This window comes from Lindgomyces ingoldianus (assembly GCF_010093535.1).
Source record: "Lindgomyces ingoldianus strain ATCC 200398 unplaced genomic scaffold BDR25scaffold_36, whole genome shotgun sequence".
In the NCBI taxonomy this organism is placed as follows: Eukaryota; Fungi; Ascomycota; class Dothideomycetes; order Pleosporales; family Lindgomycetaceae; genus Lindgomyces; species Lindgomyces ingoldianus.
This window is the reverse complement of record NW_022985197.1, coordinates 394,780-412,260: the sequence shown is the minus strand read 5'-3', so window position 1 is coordinate 412,260 and position 17,481 is coordinate 394,780. Positions and strand designations below refer to the sequence as shown.

General features: G+C 47.4%; 4 protein-coding genes across 4 annotated transcripts; 3 read left to right on the top strand and 1 right to left on the bottom strand.

The window, feature by feature from the left end:
• Positions 1–1,464: 1,464 nt before the first annotated feature.
• On the bottom strand, positions 1,465–2,363 carry BDR25DRAFT_345836 (NAD(P)-binding protein; the record flags this gene model as incomplete). The annotated part of the gene is made up of 2 exons (XM_033694086.1): positions 2,092–2,363; positions 1,465–2,038 (listed from the first exon to the last, which is right to left on the bottom strand). The coding sequence occupies exons 1-2, from the start codon at positions 2,307–2,309 to the stop codon at positions 1,465–1,467; spliced, it is 792 nt and encodes a 263-aa protein (XP_033542784.1). The 5' UTR covers positions 2,310–2,363.
• A 1,034-nt stretch (positions 2,364–3,397) lies between these two features.
• BDR25DRAFT_306421 (uncharacterized protein) lies at positions 3,398–5,352 on the top strand. The gene is made up of 4 exons (XM_033690624.1): positions 3,398–3,561; positions 3,617–4,444; positions 4,499–5,176; positions 5,233–5,352. Exons 1-3 carry the CDS (start codon positions 3,478–3,480, stop codon positions 5,075–5,077), a joined length of 1,491 nt encoding a protein of 496 aa, XP_033542783.1. The 5' UTR covers positions 3,398–3,477; the 3' UTR covers positions 5,078–5,176; positions 5,233–5,352.
• Positions 5,353–7,188: 1,836 nt separating this feature from the next.
• Positions 7,189–11,291, top strand: BDR25DRAFT_345834 (uncharacterized protein). Its single transcript, XM_033694085.1, has 3 exons — positions 7,189–7,753; positions 7,814–8,031; positions 8,090–11,291. Exons 1-3 carry the CDS (start codon positions 7,315–7,317, stop codon positions 11,264–11,266), a joined length of 3,834 nt encoding a protein of 1,277 aa, XP_033542782.1. The 5' UTR covers positions 7,189–7,314; the 3' UTR covers positions 11,267–11,291.
• Positions 11,292–13,149: 1,858 nt separating this feature from the next.
• Positions 13,150–16,588, top strand: BDR25DRAFT_336754 (purine and uridine phosphorylase; the record flags this gene model as incomplete). The annotated part of the gene is made up of 9 exons (XM_033693132.1): positions 13,150–14,308; positions 14,364–14,629; positions 14,702–14,780; positions 14,886–15,079; positions 15,132–15,187; positions 15,239–15,342; positions 15,411–15,882; positions 15,958–16,009; positions 16,163–16,588. Exons 1-9 carry the CDS (start codon positions 13,318–13,320, stop codon positions 16,586–16,588), a joined length of 2,640 nt encoding a protein of 879 aa, XP_033542781.1. The 5' UTR covers positions 13,150–13,317.
• Positions 16,589–17,481: the final 893 nt, after the last annotated feature.

Below are 17,481 nucleotides of genomic sequence, written 5' to 3'. Positions count from 1 at the left end.
GTTGCAAGCTGGTCGCGCATAGGGCAAGTGCGCGAGGGACTCGGATCGGCAAAACAAAAAGCCGAGCAACACGAGTAGAGCAGAAAAAGGATCGAGAAATGAAGACCATCAATACAATCAATCAATCATCCCATACATCATATCCAAACCCATCATTCATCCAAGGAAGCCCAGAAACAGTGCTTCAATCTGACAAAGGCTTGGCAGTGATTTGTCTCTTACAATACCCTCCTATTTCTCTAAGACCTTGCTCTCAGTGCCATCTATGCTACCTACTATCCCATATTTACATATAGGCTCCTCGGCCTCCATACCTCTGCCTCTGACACTAAGGTTTACTCTCTCTCTCTTTACGCTCTTTATCCTGTATTCTTTCTCTGTGCCTCGTGCTTTTTGCTTAATACCTCTCACACTCATACTATTTTAGCAGAAGGGAAAATCCAGTAGGCACCGCTAGAAAATGCCCCGATTTTTGCCCCGATTTTTGCATATAATAGATACTAAGGTACAATTTTCTTGATTTTTGATGGTTTTTTGGGGTGCGCTGGGAACAAGTGGAACAAGTGATGGAGCACTCTGTGTGCTTAGATGAATCCAAGGCACTTTAATTTCTGAGCAACTCAGAACCTGCAAAGATGTCAAAATTTTCATACCACTATACAAGTCGCGCTCTGTATCTATTCCATAACATTTCAGAGACTTCGTACTTATAATTTAAGAACCAAGACGTTTTGTCGCCTGATTTCCTCAAAGTGCGCCTTCATGCTACAACGATATTTCTCCACCACAATGCCGTTATTACTGTTCTATCGCTTTTGAAATCGACAAAAGGTATTTGTTCAGACCATTAAATCCCACCATGATGTAGCAAAACTATCGTCTACATTGTACGCGGTGAAGAAGGGAATTCCCCCACGCAGGTTGGTACCCCAATTCTGACGCATTTAGCAGTTTGTCGCATTACGCTAGAATGAAAGAAGTGCTTTGAGGTAAATTATAGTTTTATTAGGTGTAAGAGAGTCAGCGGCCTTGGCAGCCGAACTTTCTCTTGGTCAATGCACATTGCCCTATAGGTGCATGAGTACATGGAGGAACGAACGACCTTACTGACCCACAACCTAGTGAATCCAGCGCTTACAGAATCGGCTTCTCTTCACAGCGTGCCGTGAGGATTTCTCCGCGCCACTCTTGACAGCCGCCTTACCAAACTATTCTGAGCGTCAAACAAAGGGTGGTATCTGGGACTTTATCGAGCGTCGATCCCATGAGCTGCTGTATATGTGGCTCCACCTTCACATAATCCACACTTCACACTCCTAAACTTGTACAATTCGAAACATCCACAAGGATATGACCAGTGCGGGTCGACTGCACTCCCTACAACGACACGTTATAGGAGAGTCAAACCACATCATCATTTAGCTCGCATACATAGCTAGAGCGACCTCTACGGATCCGTATAACTTAGTAAATACCACGTAAGAGCTTGGACAATCTTGCAAATCCCCCGCCCCTCTTCTCCACAATCTCCATAAACTGCTCCTTAGTAGATCCGCCTACGCATCCGGGAAAGATGTCTGCTCTTCCCTCGTTCAATCCAGCATACGCCTGATCCACGAAGTCTTTCAGAGGCATCCCGAAACTTCTTCCCGACTCCTGCCCCATTTCACTGTCATGCAGCTCGGTCTGGATAGGCCCAGGACTAATGTGCATGACCCGCACGTTCGTGTCTCTCAATTGCTCTCGCAGGCACATGATGAATGCATCAAGAGCTGCCTTGGATGCGGAATAGGCAGGCAAAATGAAAGCAGGAACTAGGCTGATCGGTGTGCCAGTAAAGATCAAACTTGAGTGCTCATTGGAAGCGAGAAGAGGCGGAAGCAGAGCGTGAGCTAAAGCGACGAAGGAGGTGAAATTAACGGTTATCTCACGATTGAAGACTTCTAGATCAACTGAGTCGGGCTTCGAGAAGTCAAAGCGATGATGAGTTCCAGCGTTGAGAAAGACGCAATCGATTGAAGGATAAGTCTTCATGGTACTAAGTTCATTAGCTGAGGATTCTGGGAGAGTGATTTGGGCAGGATTTCTTACATCTCAACAAATGTTGGAATCTTGTCCAAGTCACCAATGTCGAAAGCGAAGCTGGATGCCTTGTCGCTGCCGTGGCTCGATACAAAATCGTCAAGGCGTTCTTGTCGTCGACCCACTGCAGTAACTTTCACCCCTTCATCGATAAAGCGGTCGGCCATGGCTTTGCCAATACCGGACGTGGCGCCGATGAGGAGTACGTGTTTATAAGGGAAAGGCATGTTTGATATTTGTTCGAGAGGTATTGCAGCGCAAATATATCAGTATGAACAGGCTAACTGTCCTGCTTATTGTCATTATCGTAATACTTTAGGTCTCTTTATATGTCACGAAAACGAGTCGTTTCGACTCTTCTCTACTTATGAAATTGGAATGGACGAAGTATGTAACGATACGTATTCCTAATATGGTCGTAGGCAATGGCGGGAAGTCATAAAATTTTAATTTAAAGTCCGCAAGGTCCGACGATTCGCAAAATATACCTGCGCTAGATACATCTTTGGTCGAAAGAACAAATCAAATTCGCAATAGCTGTAGGAAGGATAAATTGACGGAGTTTAGGATCGAAATGCTTGCCCCATCCAGACTAGCGTCAGGCATTCTTCCCGAGCTGAGTTATCTCAGCTAGCTCAGCCGAGGTGATGAGAAGACGCACAAACCACCATGCATAGTGCTACTCCAAACAGAGTATAGCCTAGGGGCTAGCGGTTTCTGACCCCTGTAACTAGCGTTTCTCTCATCAGCCGTCTGAGGGACTTTGGTGATTTTCCTTATGAATCAGCCTATCCAGCTTGACAACCAGCAGCCTAAATCTTCTAAAATTTTGCAGGCTCCCTGACAGAGCCTGTCTTAGATAGGTGTCTTAGATAGGTCTTAAATTCTAATGATAATATATCGTGTAGTTAGGGAGTTGCATTGAGGTGTAGTTGTAGGACTTGGTGACGCAATACTTTGCTGAATCTTGTTAGAAACAGGTTACAAAAATGTTAGAATATAGCTAGAGACTGTCTCTATTACCTATCAAAATCTGACCTGGTTCGGACGTATAGTGGTAGAGCTACAATAATTATTAGTCGAGCTGGTGCATAGTGGAGGAGGTTTGTAATCACATATCACCTAAAAAATCATAAAAGTCCCTCAGACGGCTGGACAGAGAAAGCGCTTTTGAGCCCCTGGTTGGCTGGCCTTCTCAGTCGAGGAGCTAGTAGGGGTCCCCTCCTAGTCGCAGGGTCCACAGGGGCTCCGAGCTTCTCTGGACAGTCCGCTGAGCACCTGAGATAAGAGCTAAGATCTGACGTTTAATGCACATTTCCATCACTACAGCCCTTCCTCTACTTCACCGTATCCAGTAATTATCTACATCACCATTAAGCAAATTGAGCCCATACTATGCTGGGTCCGTCCATTGGCATACATATCCACCGAGGTAGACTCTCAAAAGCCTGCAAGAGGTGCAGGGATAGGAGGCTACGGGTATACCTCATCAAGACTCCGCATGATTGTGCATCAAAGTTGACGAATTTGGTAGTGCGATCTCCAGCGGCCAAGCTGTAGCTCATGTATACGCGCCAACACACCGTGTACAGGTTATCGAGACACGGAAACGGTTCGCATCAATGACCAGACCGAATCTGTGCGGTCCAAAGCATTAGCTCCGAAGAACGAGACCAATGCAAAGCAGCCTGGAGCACCTTCGAAGTTTACGCACTTTCCACAAGACCTCCAAGTCCTGGGACGGAGCATGTTCTTCTCCTACTATGTCGCAGACTTTAGCCGAACGTGGGACTTCTTGTACGCATACCAAGACCCGCAGGTTGTACCCGAGCATCTGACACTGGGCATCGACGCCGTCAGCCTAGCCTTTCTCTCACATCAAGTCTCTTCTCAAGCAGCAAGAGACCTAGCCAGGAGAAAGTATAGCGCCGCATTGAAAAGGTTTAATAGAGCATTGCAGGATCCAGAAACTGCTCGCAAACCATCCACATTCGAGAGTGCGCTCTTATTCGACCTCTTTGAAAAGATCATGAAGTCAGATGCTGATGTGGATGTATCGAATTATGCGCATGTCGAAGGAGCGCTTGCCCTAGTTAAGCTACGAGGCATCGAGCAGTTCCGCGAAGGAACGGAACTGAGAGCTTTGTTGGGTCTCGCGTTGAGCGCGACGATATATGCCCTGAGCACCGGCAATCCGATTCCCGAGGTCGTTCGAGGAATCAGGAGACATGCTGCGCAATTTGTTGATACGTCATACCCCAAGTGGAGACTAAGCGACGTTATACTAGAAGTCACCGATACAGAGGTTGAGATGCTATTCTCTCGCTCAGCGTCATCGTCCCTTTGCGCAAAGAATATAGAGCTCGACAGAAAGTTAGAGGAGGTAGCACTAGAAGCAGGTCCAGCATGGACGTACGAACGGAAATTTATCTCTGGACATGACCCAAGGAGGATTGTTCCAGACGGATTCTTCCCCCTTTACGACGTGTATCCCAACCGAATGGTTACGCAGATGTGGAATGTTCTGCGCTTAACTCGGATCCTGCTCTGCGAGCAAGTTGTAGATAGCTTATCGTCTGTGGAAGATGAAGACGCCGAGCATATAATTGAACGCGCAAAGCTCACGATCACATCTATGATCCGCGAGATTCTCGCCTCCGTCCCGCAAATGACGAATTGCGACTTCGCTGCTCGACATAAATTGCCCAAGGACTCTCTGCCAGGTCGTCATACACATACCATGTCGCACTTTCTCGACGTCTACATCCTCATCTACGCTCTATACATTGTAGCATGGTCTCGTAACTGTCCTCCAGTAGCCCGGGACTGGACCATGAGCCAGCTCAATCACATATCCGAGCACTTCGGGATCAAAGAAGCTTCCATTGTCGTCGGCATCCTGCGCCAGCAAAAAACGCAGAGGGATCCAGTTAATTTATGGTACGTGTACGCCCTTCTTGTATACTTTGACCTATGCAGTGTAGTTAGCACGTAATGCTGAGGGTACGCAGTGTGGCAGGCTCATCATCATGTGTTTTATCTCGGTTTTCCGTAAGAATCAATGCTAACTTCGGTGTAGGATGGATGAACCACGGTTAGTTTACCAGATTCTTGGCACCACGTAGGAGCAATGAACTCACAAACATCTAGGGAACTGCGCCCTTGGAACGAAGTAGGAACGGTGCATTCTCAACCATGCGAGGAAGTTCGTGCAGACCCATGGCTTGTCTATAGACTTCTTGGAAGTTATGCTTTTGCTGCCACGTAAATAAGTCTTCTGAGAGGAGAGTGGAACACATTATCAAAGTACTAAATTACGTCATACTGAAATTGGCTCCAATACCATTGGAATGTGCGAAGACAGACTAAGAAACCCCTTAGCCGTGAGGAACCGTGCGCTGAGAAAAATCGAACGCACAAACCGGAAACCGCACTATGCTGCCGGCTCGCTCAAATCGATATTCATCTCTGCAGGCAGCAGCGAAAACTTACGCGTCCATGCCACCCTGCCACTAAAACCCCTCGGACATGTTGACGGAAATCACGGATTTACGATATCGGATGGTGCGCGGACGTCGGGAAGTGCCCAAACACCGTCCGCCGACCAAATGCATCCGCACTGTCCCAGGCTGAGACGGACATGAGGGATTTGGCGTCTGGACTGTGTAGTTCGCAAATGAGGCTTATATAGATAACGCTGGCTGTTCTGTTTCCTCGATGGTATCCGATGACCTGGTTCGCGCCTTTTGGAGTTCCTAGATTTGAAAAATAGACGAAGAAACTGTACTGTTAAGACTAGTCGATGACAAGGCGGAAAGACAAGGACTCGAACACACCTGCGAAGATGTCGACAACATACCTTACTATTCACGATCTCCTTCGCATAACATGGATGTATGAAGCTCGCTGCGCGGAGGCGAGGAGTCGTTCAAACTCGGAGAGTTCAGTTTGTTCGGTACGTTCGCTTTGCCTCATCCAATTATCTCCGAAGGGCATTCTACTTCACGGTGTTTTTTAACGATACCTCCTATTGAATGGCACTGACGTCTCCTAGAACCCAGATGGGTGCCAACATGTTGCGCTTGCTCCCCCTTCATACGGCGATGGAAAGGATTTCACTGCCTTGGAAACAGACTTCACACCGGTATACTCGCGGAAACACCAAGCAGCTCCAACTTAAATTAACTGCCAGCCTCAAATCTGTCACTAGTCATTGGAACCCGATTCAGATGCTGTGTTCCAACCTTGATCGACACTCACCTCCATTCTTCATTCCATGGAAAATAATGCTTCAACTCCACTCTATGATAAGAGACGACGAGGCGATGAGACCGTTCGGTATACGGATGCAACCGCTTTCTTGTCCTGAGAAAGATGCTCAGGGTTGGCCGCGATTCGGAGTTGAACACTCTATTAAGTTAAGGCGAAGCAGAAGCAAGGGAAGGAAGTTGTATCAGTCTCTGGTCCATGAACACTCAGATGTGGTGGGTCAGAATTAGGGCCAAGTGAAACGATGAGGCGTTACTGGGAATGTGGCAGTGCAGAGCACTACATCATTCATTGCTTGATTAGGAAAATCTTCAAATTTGGCTGACAACATGTTATGAGATTCTTGATTCGCTCGTTTGAATGCTTACTAGGATCCCCAGTGTGAATCTCGTCTGACCGAGAACTATTTCCCCGACTCCGCCTCAGCCCTACCGCCAATCATCCCACGCGGTCACAACTACATCGATAAGGGGAGGGAGGAGATGTATCACTTCACGAGTATAAAATTTTACAGGAAGCTCATGTTAACATTTGCTACTGGCAAAACGCGCCTCTCTAGTTCTTCAAAGAAAAATGCTTTCAGATAATATTGACATTCAGGCCCAAGCCTACGTGCTTTCTAGATACGAAAGATATATGCGAAACTTTTTCTCCTAAAATAAATCGCGCCAGGGCATGGCATCCGTCTTGGCGGCTGGCGCCATCCCTCCCTCCGCCTGCTCAACAGTAGCTTGTCATAGCATGCTTAATGTTTATTTTTACCTCCAACGAGACTTTGCGGTATATATTTTGTGCCTCTGGGTGTGGTGGCGTATGGACACGGGAGCTGCGAAACCCCCCCCTCCCCAGCATATCGCTTACGCACGTTAGAAATGATAGTGTCTTCCACAATACATTTATCGGGCTTGAGGAAACCTCGTTTGAAATCCGAATTCGATTTGAGCTTTCACGACAGGCATCTCCATGAACGCAATGACTAGCGGCGAAATTTACGAATTGCAGCAATCGACTCCCCTGTTATCCGACCCAACACATTCAGCACCAGAACGCATTGATCAGGCAACTCCCCTTCTATCCAAATCAATACATTTAGCACCAAAACCAGAGCACCGTAACCAAGTTGACAGCAAAATTCGCATCACAGATGAAAATGTCAACGACTCAAGCACTACCACCTCGCCCAATCTTTCAAAACCGCAAGCCAACAAACCCCTTAACATCCCCCATCCGAAAATGTGGAATCCAATATGGTTCCACAAAACCGTGCTTATATCTCTAGCATCCCTCCTCGCAGCGCTGCTCGTCGGACTCGGTCTCCTGTGTTATTTCTCCCACGCGCACCATGGCTTCGATACGTATCTTCTGCAGAATGCGTATAGTTGGAAGTACGGACCAACGGCCTGTACGTATCTTCTTCAGAATTCCTAAATGGGACTGAAGACTAATCATCCAACACTGGCAGTGTTCATTATTCTTTCTAGTATGTGGATACAAGTCGACTTCTGGTCTAAAGTCCTTGTTCCATGGCAGGAAATGATCAAAAGCGATGCTTCAGCCGAGAAGAGCGTATTACTCGATTACGTTTCAAGTAACCTCGTCGTTTCTGGAAGAGACGCTTGGAAGAATGCACATTGGGTTGTGGTTGCAACGACTGTTGGCGCGGGATTGTTGGAACTCCTCGTAGGTTGATCTTCTCGAGATGCTCCAACGCTCTGGGATTGACATTTCATCTACACAGACGATTCTATCCACTGCGCTCCTCACTGTAGGACCGATTACGCTGACTAATAACAATTTCCCCATGTTGCAGACGACACGATTCGCGAGGGGTTCGCTAGATACAGCCTACAAATCGACACTAGCACTCGCAGCCTACAGTGGTATCCTTACGCAAGGTCTTCCACATCCGAATGGAAGTTTTGCAAATCTGGCTTATGAGACGATAGAGCCGGCGCAAGGGCTTCCGACGAGTAATGCAACTGTCACCGCAGACACCGTTGCCTTCTTCCCCGAGTTGAACTGCGAGGTCGCCAATGTTTCGTTACTTGGCCCTAGGTTTAATCTCAATTTCACAGACTCGAAATGCTCGTTTGAGTATCCGTATTCCCAAGATGTTAGATGCGACCCTACAGCGCGATCATGCGGTGAGAAGGAAGTGTCAGCGATATGGCAGCCACTTACGGGGCCTCGCTATAATGGGACAGTATGCGGCGATGGCCCCGACAACACTCGGATAATTTTCGCTGTCATTCAACAGGACTTTGGAAAGGGGTCCGATAAGAAGAACATCTCGGAGGTAGCAACGACAATGACGGGAGCCATCTGCCGCCCACGGTACTCCCTCCGACCAGCAAGCTTGACTTTCACGGGCTCCCTGGCGAACCCAAGAGCAATTCAAAGCGTCAAAGAAAATTATCACGGGGTGAAGACAAACGACACGATTTACGGCGTCAGCAACCTCAACCTCACAGGCGCTCTCTGGAAACTGTTCACTATGGGAACTTTCAATGTTCGCGATAACGACGCACCGAATTGGTACGACCTGAATACTTTCGACGAGGGAGGAATGTTTCGTCTGATGCGGGCCGTGAACAACGGGTCTAGTCTAAGCGCTTTTATGGACCCGGATACGCTTATTTCAACAGCGGAGACTTGTTATCAAGGGGTCACTTCGCAGCTCGCGAGACAATACCTACTCGTGGGTACCAATGGATATTCACCAGTGGCAACAGTGGAGTATGTTGAGAATCGCCTGCATCCTGTTATTCTCTCAGTGTGGCTAACAGGTGTGGGCCTTGTTCTATTAATTGGCCTTCTAGTGGTGGTGTTACTATTCCGTCCTCGGGATGTTGTGCCTTGCAATCCGACATCTATGGCTGGCATTTTGACCATCATGGCTTCAAGTAAGGAGTTTAATGCTACACTGAGCAAGAAGATTCACCCTGGGGAAATACCCCTCGAGTCCTGTTTTGGGGGAACACAGATCTTCACTAATATCGTCTCTATAGAAGATGAGCAATCTCCGGCTTTCCGCATCGAAATCTCTCCTAACTCTACAAGTCCCTTGCAGTCTAAAGCAGCTTCTAAAGGGGGGGGACCCTGGTGGAAGCCTTTGCCCATCCAAATCCCTTACTTTTCTTTCGCCACTCTCCTCCCCGTTACTCTCATCATCATTCTTGAAATCCTCCAGAGACTTTCGGACCAAAACAGCGGTTTCACGTCCATCAGTTCCCTCCGTACTGCTCAGGTGCTCGCCAACATCATACCCGCTGGTGTCATGGCACTGGTTCATACGATGATCAAGTCTATCTCCTACGATCTCCGCTTATTGGCACCATTCAAAACCATGCACAAATCAAACGCTCCGGCCCGTCGAAGTGTTCTTGTCCACCACCTCGGCGCGGGATCTGTTCCCGCGATATTTGAAGCGGTTCGAGCTCAAATTCCGACCGTAGTGCTCTCAGCAACAGCGTCGTTGTTAGCATCGGTGCTGACTATTGTTGTGTCCGCGCTATACTCCAGTGACACTGTATCGCAACAGATGGATATAACGCTCCAACGCCTCGACTCGTTCGATCTCAGCTGGGGGAACAACAACACCAACTTGACAAACGTGAGCCTCGCTTTCAATCTCATTGAACATTTCAACATGACAGATGCGCCATCGACGTACCAGGACCTGGTTTTTCCCCGGTTCCAGCTTTCAGACGAGCATGCCGGGGTCATCAACAACGCACAACAGTCAATCACAGCCACGGTCCCCGCATACCGAGCTTCTCTAAATTGCACCGCCGCTGCCCGCGAAAGCATTACTGCGAAAGTGAACCCCCCTCTTTCGGGCTGCTTGAGTAGCACGATGTTCGTGGAGCCAGACGTCAACGTTTATGCCAAAGTCCCGCTTCCATCCAAATGCCTTCAAAGCATGGAAAGGCAGAACCAGAATAACAGTAAATTCACTGCCGACGTCACAATGGGTTTTTGTTTCGGAGCCAATAGCACTGGATGGACACCCATGGGACGTATGGAGGATATAAACAACGATTCCGACGATTGTCCGAGTCTGGCATTTGCATTTGGAGTGTTTTTTGCTAACAAGACTGGTTTTACCAAACATATATCGACCGAGAATACCACGGTATTGGCGTGCAGTCAGGCGATTGAGCGAGTGGATACTATAACCACGTTCGTGGGGCCAGACCTTAGCATCGACCGCAGAAATCCTCCTGTACCAGATGAATTCAAGGCTGTATCGGTAGGCAATTTTCAATATGAGCTCGGACTCAACATCTCAATCAATTCATTTGACTTCCCCGGCCAAGACTCTGTTATGGAGAGGGAATTAGATAGGTTCCTCCAGGCCGTAATATTCGGCCCGGGGGGAATATCGTTGGATGAGCTTCGGGACACGGAAATAGCGACGAGAGGGATTCAGAAGACATATGGGCAGTATATGGCGGAGGCGTTAAACCGAGGAATGAGGCGGTCACCCAATACCACTGCTTCTAGCCCCGAGAATGAGAATGAGGAGCAGAACGAGGAGCAAACCAGCTTTACAGCCTCAACCCTCGCGCCGAGAGACCGCCTGAAACAGAATGCTACACCGAAACTTGTGCTACAGATTCTATTGGGTGTGATCTTGCTGCTAATCGCCGTGGCCTGGGTACTGGCTGGTGATCTACGGACCGTGTTACCGCATAGTCCGTGTTCGATTGCGGGAATGTTAGTTTTAATTGCCGGAAGTGAGGTTTTGGAGAGGGAAGTTGTTCCAAAGGGTGCTGAGTGGATGGGGGAAAATGTATGGAGGAAACAAGGCGTTTTTGAGGGATGGCTATTTAGTCTAGGATGGTGGGGGGGGAAAGAAGTGAAGGAAGTGAGGAAGAGGTATGGCATTAATGTTGGAAGGGCAGAAGGATAGATTTCTGGGGGCCGCGATCTTAAAGAGAAGAAGTATTACTGAATGGATCTTACTCCAGTTGTAAAAAATATTCTCGTCCAAATATACCACTAAATGAGATAGAGCCATCGGCTTGGTCAGAGAAAGAACGGAAGGAAGAAAGGTCCACGAGAAGATTCGGAGACCCAGGACCCGGGCTAAAAACCCTCCCTCGATTATATGTAGCTAGTAGAATTTAAAGGCAATTAGGCGTTGATGAGGCTTTGAGAAGAGTGTCGTCAGCAATGATGTACTTGATTTCGAGGGCTTGACCTTTTCTACTTTGCAAAGGTATACTGAGATAACAGAACACAACTTAGTCGGCTTGAAGAGAGGGATTGAATAAAATTATAGAGAATCGCATTCTGAACTGTAACTAAATTAAACATATTAGTGTAGTTTCTCACCCTTAGCTTACTAGATGGAAGGAATCCGCAAGAAAGGGAAAGAAATGCCATACTTGTGTTTACAAGCCTCATATACAAACCCAATACCTTAAACCCGAACTAGTAGCCAAAGCTGGCAAGCATCCCTAATCGTTTACCACAGAAAATCCCTCAGAACTCAGATTGCCCACGAACTTAGGGTAGATATGTTGGTCCGAATTCACCTGAAACGAGAAATAAGCGCCTGGAGGAACAAATTTCGGCTCATCTTCTTCCATCCGTCTTGTTCAGTACATAGAGACAACGTCCGCTTTCATGTTAGTGATGAGGTCTCGGAGGTTCTGTTATTTGAGTATTAAGGTCCGCACTCTCCCGTTTCGTAGCCAGGGTCCCGATCTAGGATTCTGCAGTCAGCACTACCCACTTCATCAGCTCAGATGGAGATATTCGCTCCGAGACTTTGGTCTCCATGCACATGGATTGCCACCTATCGAGCGGAACCACTTGTTTAGGCGTAAACCTAAAAGTGGCATCTAATTGTCAATAGGTAGATTAAGTAGACTTCAGTAGACTAAACCTTTGATGCCCCAATTGCACTTCACCCCTCTCCTAGGTAGTGCGTGAAGGATAAACTTCCACCGTACGTGGCGAGAACCCCACCGTGCCGAAACTACTTCCACTGACCAGCATCTCAAGTCTTCCTTCGAGACTCTATGAAGCTATAGTTCATGATGATTGTTCTTCGGCTATTTCTCTACGTGTTCCTAGATTGTAGCAGAAAAATACAGCAGTCTTAGTTATGCTCTCAATCGGTCTGGTCATAGCATGGAGAATCGTTTGAGCCGAATCCCCTGCTGTATTAAGGATATTGGAAAGGTTTTTAATTTCGGAGCTTTACCACGAAAGTTCCTCCAGGCAAGAATATCGTTTTTGGTTTGAAAATATTCAGCCATCGAAAACTATCATCAATTCTTCTCCTGGCAATGGAAGGCGTACACACCAAGACACAGCACTAATCATCGCTTATATTATCCTGTATTAAAAATGAAGCTAGTCGTATGGTATCATACACCGTATCCGAAGAAAATTAACTGTACCGTAGTTTCTTGAAGTGTCAATGGACGGCCAAGCAGACTGAGACTCCGCTTGCTGCGCCACGAGCTACTTCGTTCACTTCCACGGACTACGAGCTGGAGCGTTCGCGGCTGTTAAAGTCAGATTCTTAGCGCTAGATGACAGAATTGCGCTCAACATATGGCTTTGACTTTAGGGATAATATCTAAATAATTTTCCAGTTACTCGGACCACACACCACATAAAAGACAAGTTGATGTGGCACCTATAAGTTCAGCTGTGCTGCAGCCAAGCCGCAGCTGAGAAACTCCTCTAGATTTCAGCCTTGGGGAGGCTGAATCTGCAAATATTTCTACTTCCTTCTACTTCCTTCCTCCTTCTCATCATTCCCGCATTTCATTTCCTATAACACTGTCCAAATCTCTTGCTGCTTGCGAGATGTTGAGCGCTTGATATATCTCAAATAGGCTGAGGTTACACGACTTCGTCCGAAAACAATTGCGACCATATCTGAATTCGTCCTCTTCAAGACCTCGTCTCTTCGCCTGCCTCCATAGTGCCCTACCCGTGAGCATGTCGGACCCTAAGGACTACACCGTCGGCTGGATCTGCGCTATAGTTACGGAATACGTTGCTGCTCAAGCTTTCCTCGACGAAAGGCACGATGGACCAAAATATGTGCTCCCTCATGACAACAACGATTACACACTCGGCAACATTGGAAAACATAATGTCGTTATTGCTGTCTTGCCTGAAGGAGAATACGGTATTTCCTCGGCAACAAGCGTCGCAAGAGACATGCTCCACACCTTTCCTAACGTTAGAATCGGTCTGATGGTTGGCATCGGCGGCGGCGCACCAAGTTCAAAGCATGATATCCGCCTAGGCGACATTGTAGTCAGTACTCCTCGTGATGGAAAGGGTGGTGTGTTTCAGTATGACTTTGGCAAAGCGATCCAAGATCAGAGCTTTCAGCCCACCGGATTCTTAAACCAGCCACCAACAGTCCTACGGACTGCAGTTACTGGACTTAAGGCACAGTATGAAAGCGAAGGTCATCGGTTTGAAGAGGCTATTAACAGTATTCTCGAGAAGAAACTAAGGCTGCGGGAGAAGTATCAGCGTCCTGCCCCAAGTAGCGACCGACTGTATCAAACTGGAGTCGTACATCCTCTAAATGATGAAAGAAACTGTGCGGTAGCCTGTGGTGACCACCCGTTGAACTTAGAACCGCGAGGCGAACGGACTGAAGTAGAGGATAATCCAGCAATTCACTACGGTCTGATTGCTTCGGCGAACCAATTGATGAAGGATGCCTTGCTTCGAGATAAGTTTGCAAAAGAATACGATATTCTATGTTTTGAGATGGAAGCAGCTGGTTTAATGAACCAATTTCCCTGCCTAGTCATTCGTGGCATCTGCGACTACTCCGACACCCATAAGAACAAGGAGTGGCAAGGGTATGCGGCAATGGCAGCGGCTGCATACGCAAAAGATCTTCTCTGCAGAATTCTCCCAAACAAGGTCGAAGCTGAGAGTAGGATCAGCGCTATTTTCTCTAGTGGTTAGTCATCTCGAGCCTCTGTATGGTAGCAGTAAGCATCTAATAATAAATAAAGCGCTTGGCGCTATATCAAATACTAGAACAAATGTAGAAACGATAAGGTCTAGGTTGGATAGATACGAGAAGGTTGAGATCCTTACGTGGCTTACCCCAATAGACTATGGCCCTCAGCAAAGTGACAACTTTAAAAGGCGACAATCGGGAACTGGCCAATGGCTTTTAGACTCTGGAGAGTACCAGACTTGGCTGACAACAGATGAACAGACGTTATTCTGTCCAGGCATTCCCGGAGCAGGAAAGACGATCCTTACATCAATCATCGTTAACCATTTGACTACCCAGTTTTCCGACGACCCGACGATTGGCACTGCATATATCTATTGAAATTTCAAGCGGAAATACGAGCAGAAGATTGATGACTTGCTAGAGAGTCTGCTAAAACAACTCGTGCAGAGCCAATCTTCACTGCCAAGTAGTGTTAAAGAGCTGTATGATCGACACTACGCCGAGCGGACAAGGCCATCACTTGATGATATAACTAAAACCCTCTAATCTGTGGTTGCTCTGCATTCAAAAGTTTTTGTCATTATCGATGCACTTGATGAATGCCAGGCATCTGATGGCTGCCGGGCTAGGCTACTCTCAGAGCTCTTTACCCTCCAGAATATACATAAAACCAATATCTTAGCAACCTCGAGGTTTATTCCTGATATTGTTAATCAATTCGAAGGCAAGAGTGAATCTTTCGAGATTCGTGCAAGCCGTGAGGATGTAGAGATATTTAGAAAGCTACATTGGACAAATGTTGTCTTTCGTTCAGAAGAATCAACAATTACAAAGCGAAATTAAGGTTTCAATCTCAGAAGCTGTCGATAGAAAGTACGTTTACAGCTAAAGCAAACATTAATTAAGGCACTAACTATCTTCTAGGTTTCTTTTAGCGCAGATCTATATTAGGTCATTAAACGACAAGGTAACTTCAAAAGCTATTAGAGATGTATTACAAGACATCCGGAAGCAAACCTCTGGATTGAGTGAACATAAGAAAGTTTAGGTTTTTACTAATGTATATGAGGGAGCCATGGAGTGAATCAAAATAAAGTTTTATCGTGGATCACCTGCGCTAAAAGACAAATAACGACAACAGAACTTCGACGCTCGCTTGCTGTAGAATTTGGTAAGCCAAAACTTGACAAAGATAACCTCCCAGAAATTCAAGACATGGTCTCAGTATATGCTAGATTAGTCACGGTTGATGAAGAGAGTAACATTATCTGGTTGGTCCATTATACAACGCAGGAATACCTCGAGAAGACATGGAGTTCTTGGTTTCCAGATGCCCAGAAAGACATTATAAAAGCCTACGTTACCTACCTTTCATATAACGTCTTTCAGACGGGTTTCTGTCAGTCTGATAAAGAGTTTGAGGCACGATTGCAGACGAATATCCTTTATGACTATGCAGCGCGATATTGGGGTCATCATGCGCACATAGCATTGATTACAGAAGACTTAATTCTCAACTTTCTAGAGAGCAGAGCTAAGGTCTCCGCCGTCAGGCAGGCGATGATAGCGTCCGGAAGCTACTCAGGCTATTATCAAAGAGTGCCAATGTAAATGACAGGAGTACACATTGCAGCACACTTTAGACTTGAGGGGCAAATAATAGGTCTGCTAAACAATGGGAGTGATCTGGGCAAGGTCGACGCCGACTCGAAGGGTTCAGACGGGCGGACACCACTATCGTGGGCGGCAGCGAACGAGCACGAGGCGGTAGCCAAGCTGCTGCTCGAGACAGGCAAGGATTCGGACGGGCAGACACCGTTATCGTGGGTGGCAATGAATGGGTTCAAGACAGGCAAGGTCAACGCCGACTTGAAGAATCGGTACGGGCAGACACCACTATCGTTGGCGGCAGTCGGCGGGAACGGGGCGGTAGCCAAGCTGCTGCTCGAGACAGTCAAGGTCGACGCCGACTCGAAGGATCAGGACGGGCAGACACCGCTATCGCAGGCGGCAGCGGTCGGGCACGAGACGGTAGCCAAGTTGCTGCTCGAAACAGGCAAGGTCAACACCGAATCGAAGGATTCGTTTGGGCAGACACCGCTATCAAGGGCGGCAGGGGGCGGGAACGAAGCAGCAGTCGAGCTGCTGCTCGAGACAGGTAAAGTCGACGCCGACTCGAGGGATCAGTACGGGCGGACACCGCTATCGAAGGCGGCAGCGAACAGGCACGAGGCGGTTGTCAAGCTGCTGCAGTCGCACTCTAATCTTTCTTAGAAACATGATGTCTGTCCCTGCGTGGCGAGACACCCTGTGGAGCGAGACAAATAAGGGGTACTTTAACTTTCAGAAACTAGACAGTCTATACGCACATTAAATATTGCGATATTTCAAAGAAAATAGCCTGCTGTACCTAATCCTGAATATCTATGATCCACTCTTCCCTAAAATTACGTTCGCATTGTCCCCTCCGCGCCTATTTTGTAATGGGCCTCCTTTCGTGGCGTAACAGACTTCCCATAACGCTAACGTTAAGCCTTTGTTGCTCAAATTTTTTGTAGAATAACATTTTCTAAGCCTTAGAACCTCCCTCCAGTGCTCGGAAGTCATTGTTAGCCCTTTGCGTGCTGCGAAGCGCAACTTCATGCAGGGTGGCCACGTCGATTCGTATTTCTAACAGCAGCCAATCCTGGCTAATGCGAGATAATCCTGCACCTCAATCTCCGGGTATTTTACTGAAAGACCTGTGGCTGTGCGGATTGCACAAGCGTTAGGAATATAAGTAAATCCGGCAAGGCCGGTTTTTAGTCAGCGTCCCGGCGTTCCAACGTTAACAGCTCAGCCGCTCGACACAGCCATCCGACATACTTCGAGATGCTGTCCAACGCGCAGTAATACCTACTTTATAACGTGGACACATACCATCACGTCGCCCTCGAGTGCTGAAAGTCGCCATCGTTCTCTCCGCTAAACCAACGAAAGATCTAATCAAGCCCGCCAAGTCTTCATTCCTCTCGACCCTATCCTTGCGCAACTGCTCAGCCGCATTGCACTCGACTTCTACTAACTCAAGTATCTGTCAAGAACATCTAAAATCGAGAAGAGTCGCAGGGCTAATACTTGAAATTTTGGTGAGCCTGCATGTCTAAGAAGCATTTTCTCATTACGTT

Bases quoted from the DNA above. Each gene is read 5' to 3' on its own strand.
- BDR25DRAFT_345834 (XM_033694085.1), top strand. From the start codon at position 7,315: ATGAACGCAATGACTAGCGGCGAAATTTACGAATTGCAGCAATCGACT. The intron at 7,754-7,813 runs GTACGTATCTTC...CAACACTGGCAG, and splicing joins GAAGTACGGACCAACGGCCT to TGTTCATTATTCTTTCTAGT. The intron at 8,032-8,089 runs GTAGGTTGATCT...TCATCTACACAG, and splicing joins CGGGATTGTTGGAACTCCTC to ACGATTCTATCCACTGCGCT.
- BDR25DRAFT_306421 (XM_033690624.1), top strand. From the start codon at position 3,478: ATGCTGGGTCCGTCCATTGGCATACATATCCACCGAGGTAGACTCTCA. The intron at 3,562-3,616 runs GTATACCTCATC...CGAATTTGGTAG, and splicing joins GCAGGGATAGGAGGCTACGG to TGCGATCTCCAGCGGCCAAG. The intron at 4,445-4,498 runs CTCGACAGAAAG...GCATGGACGTAC, and splicing joins TTTGCGCAAAGAATATAGAG to GAACGGAAATTTATCTCTGG.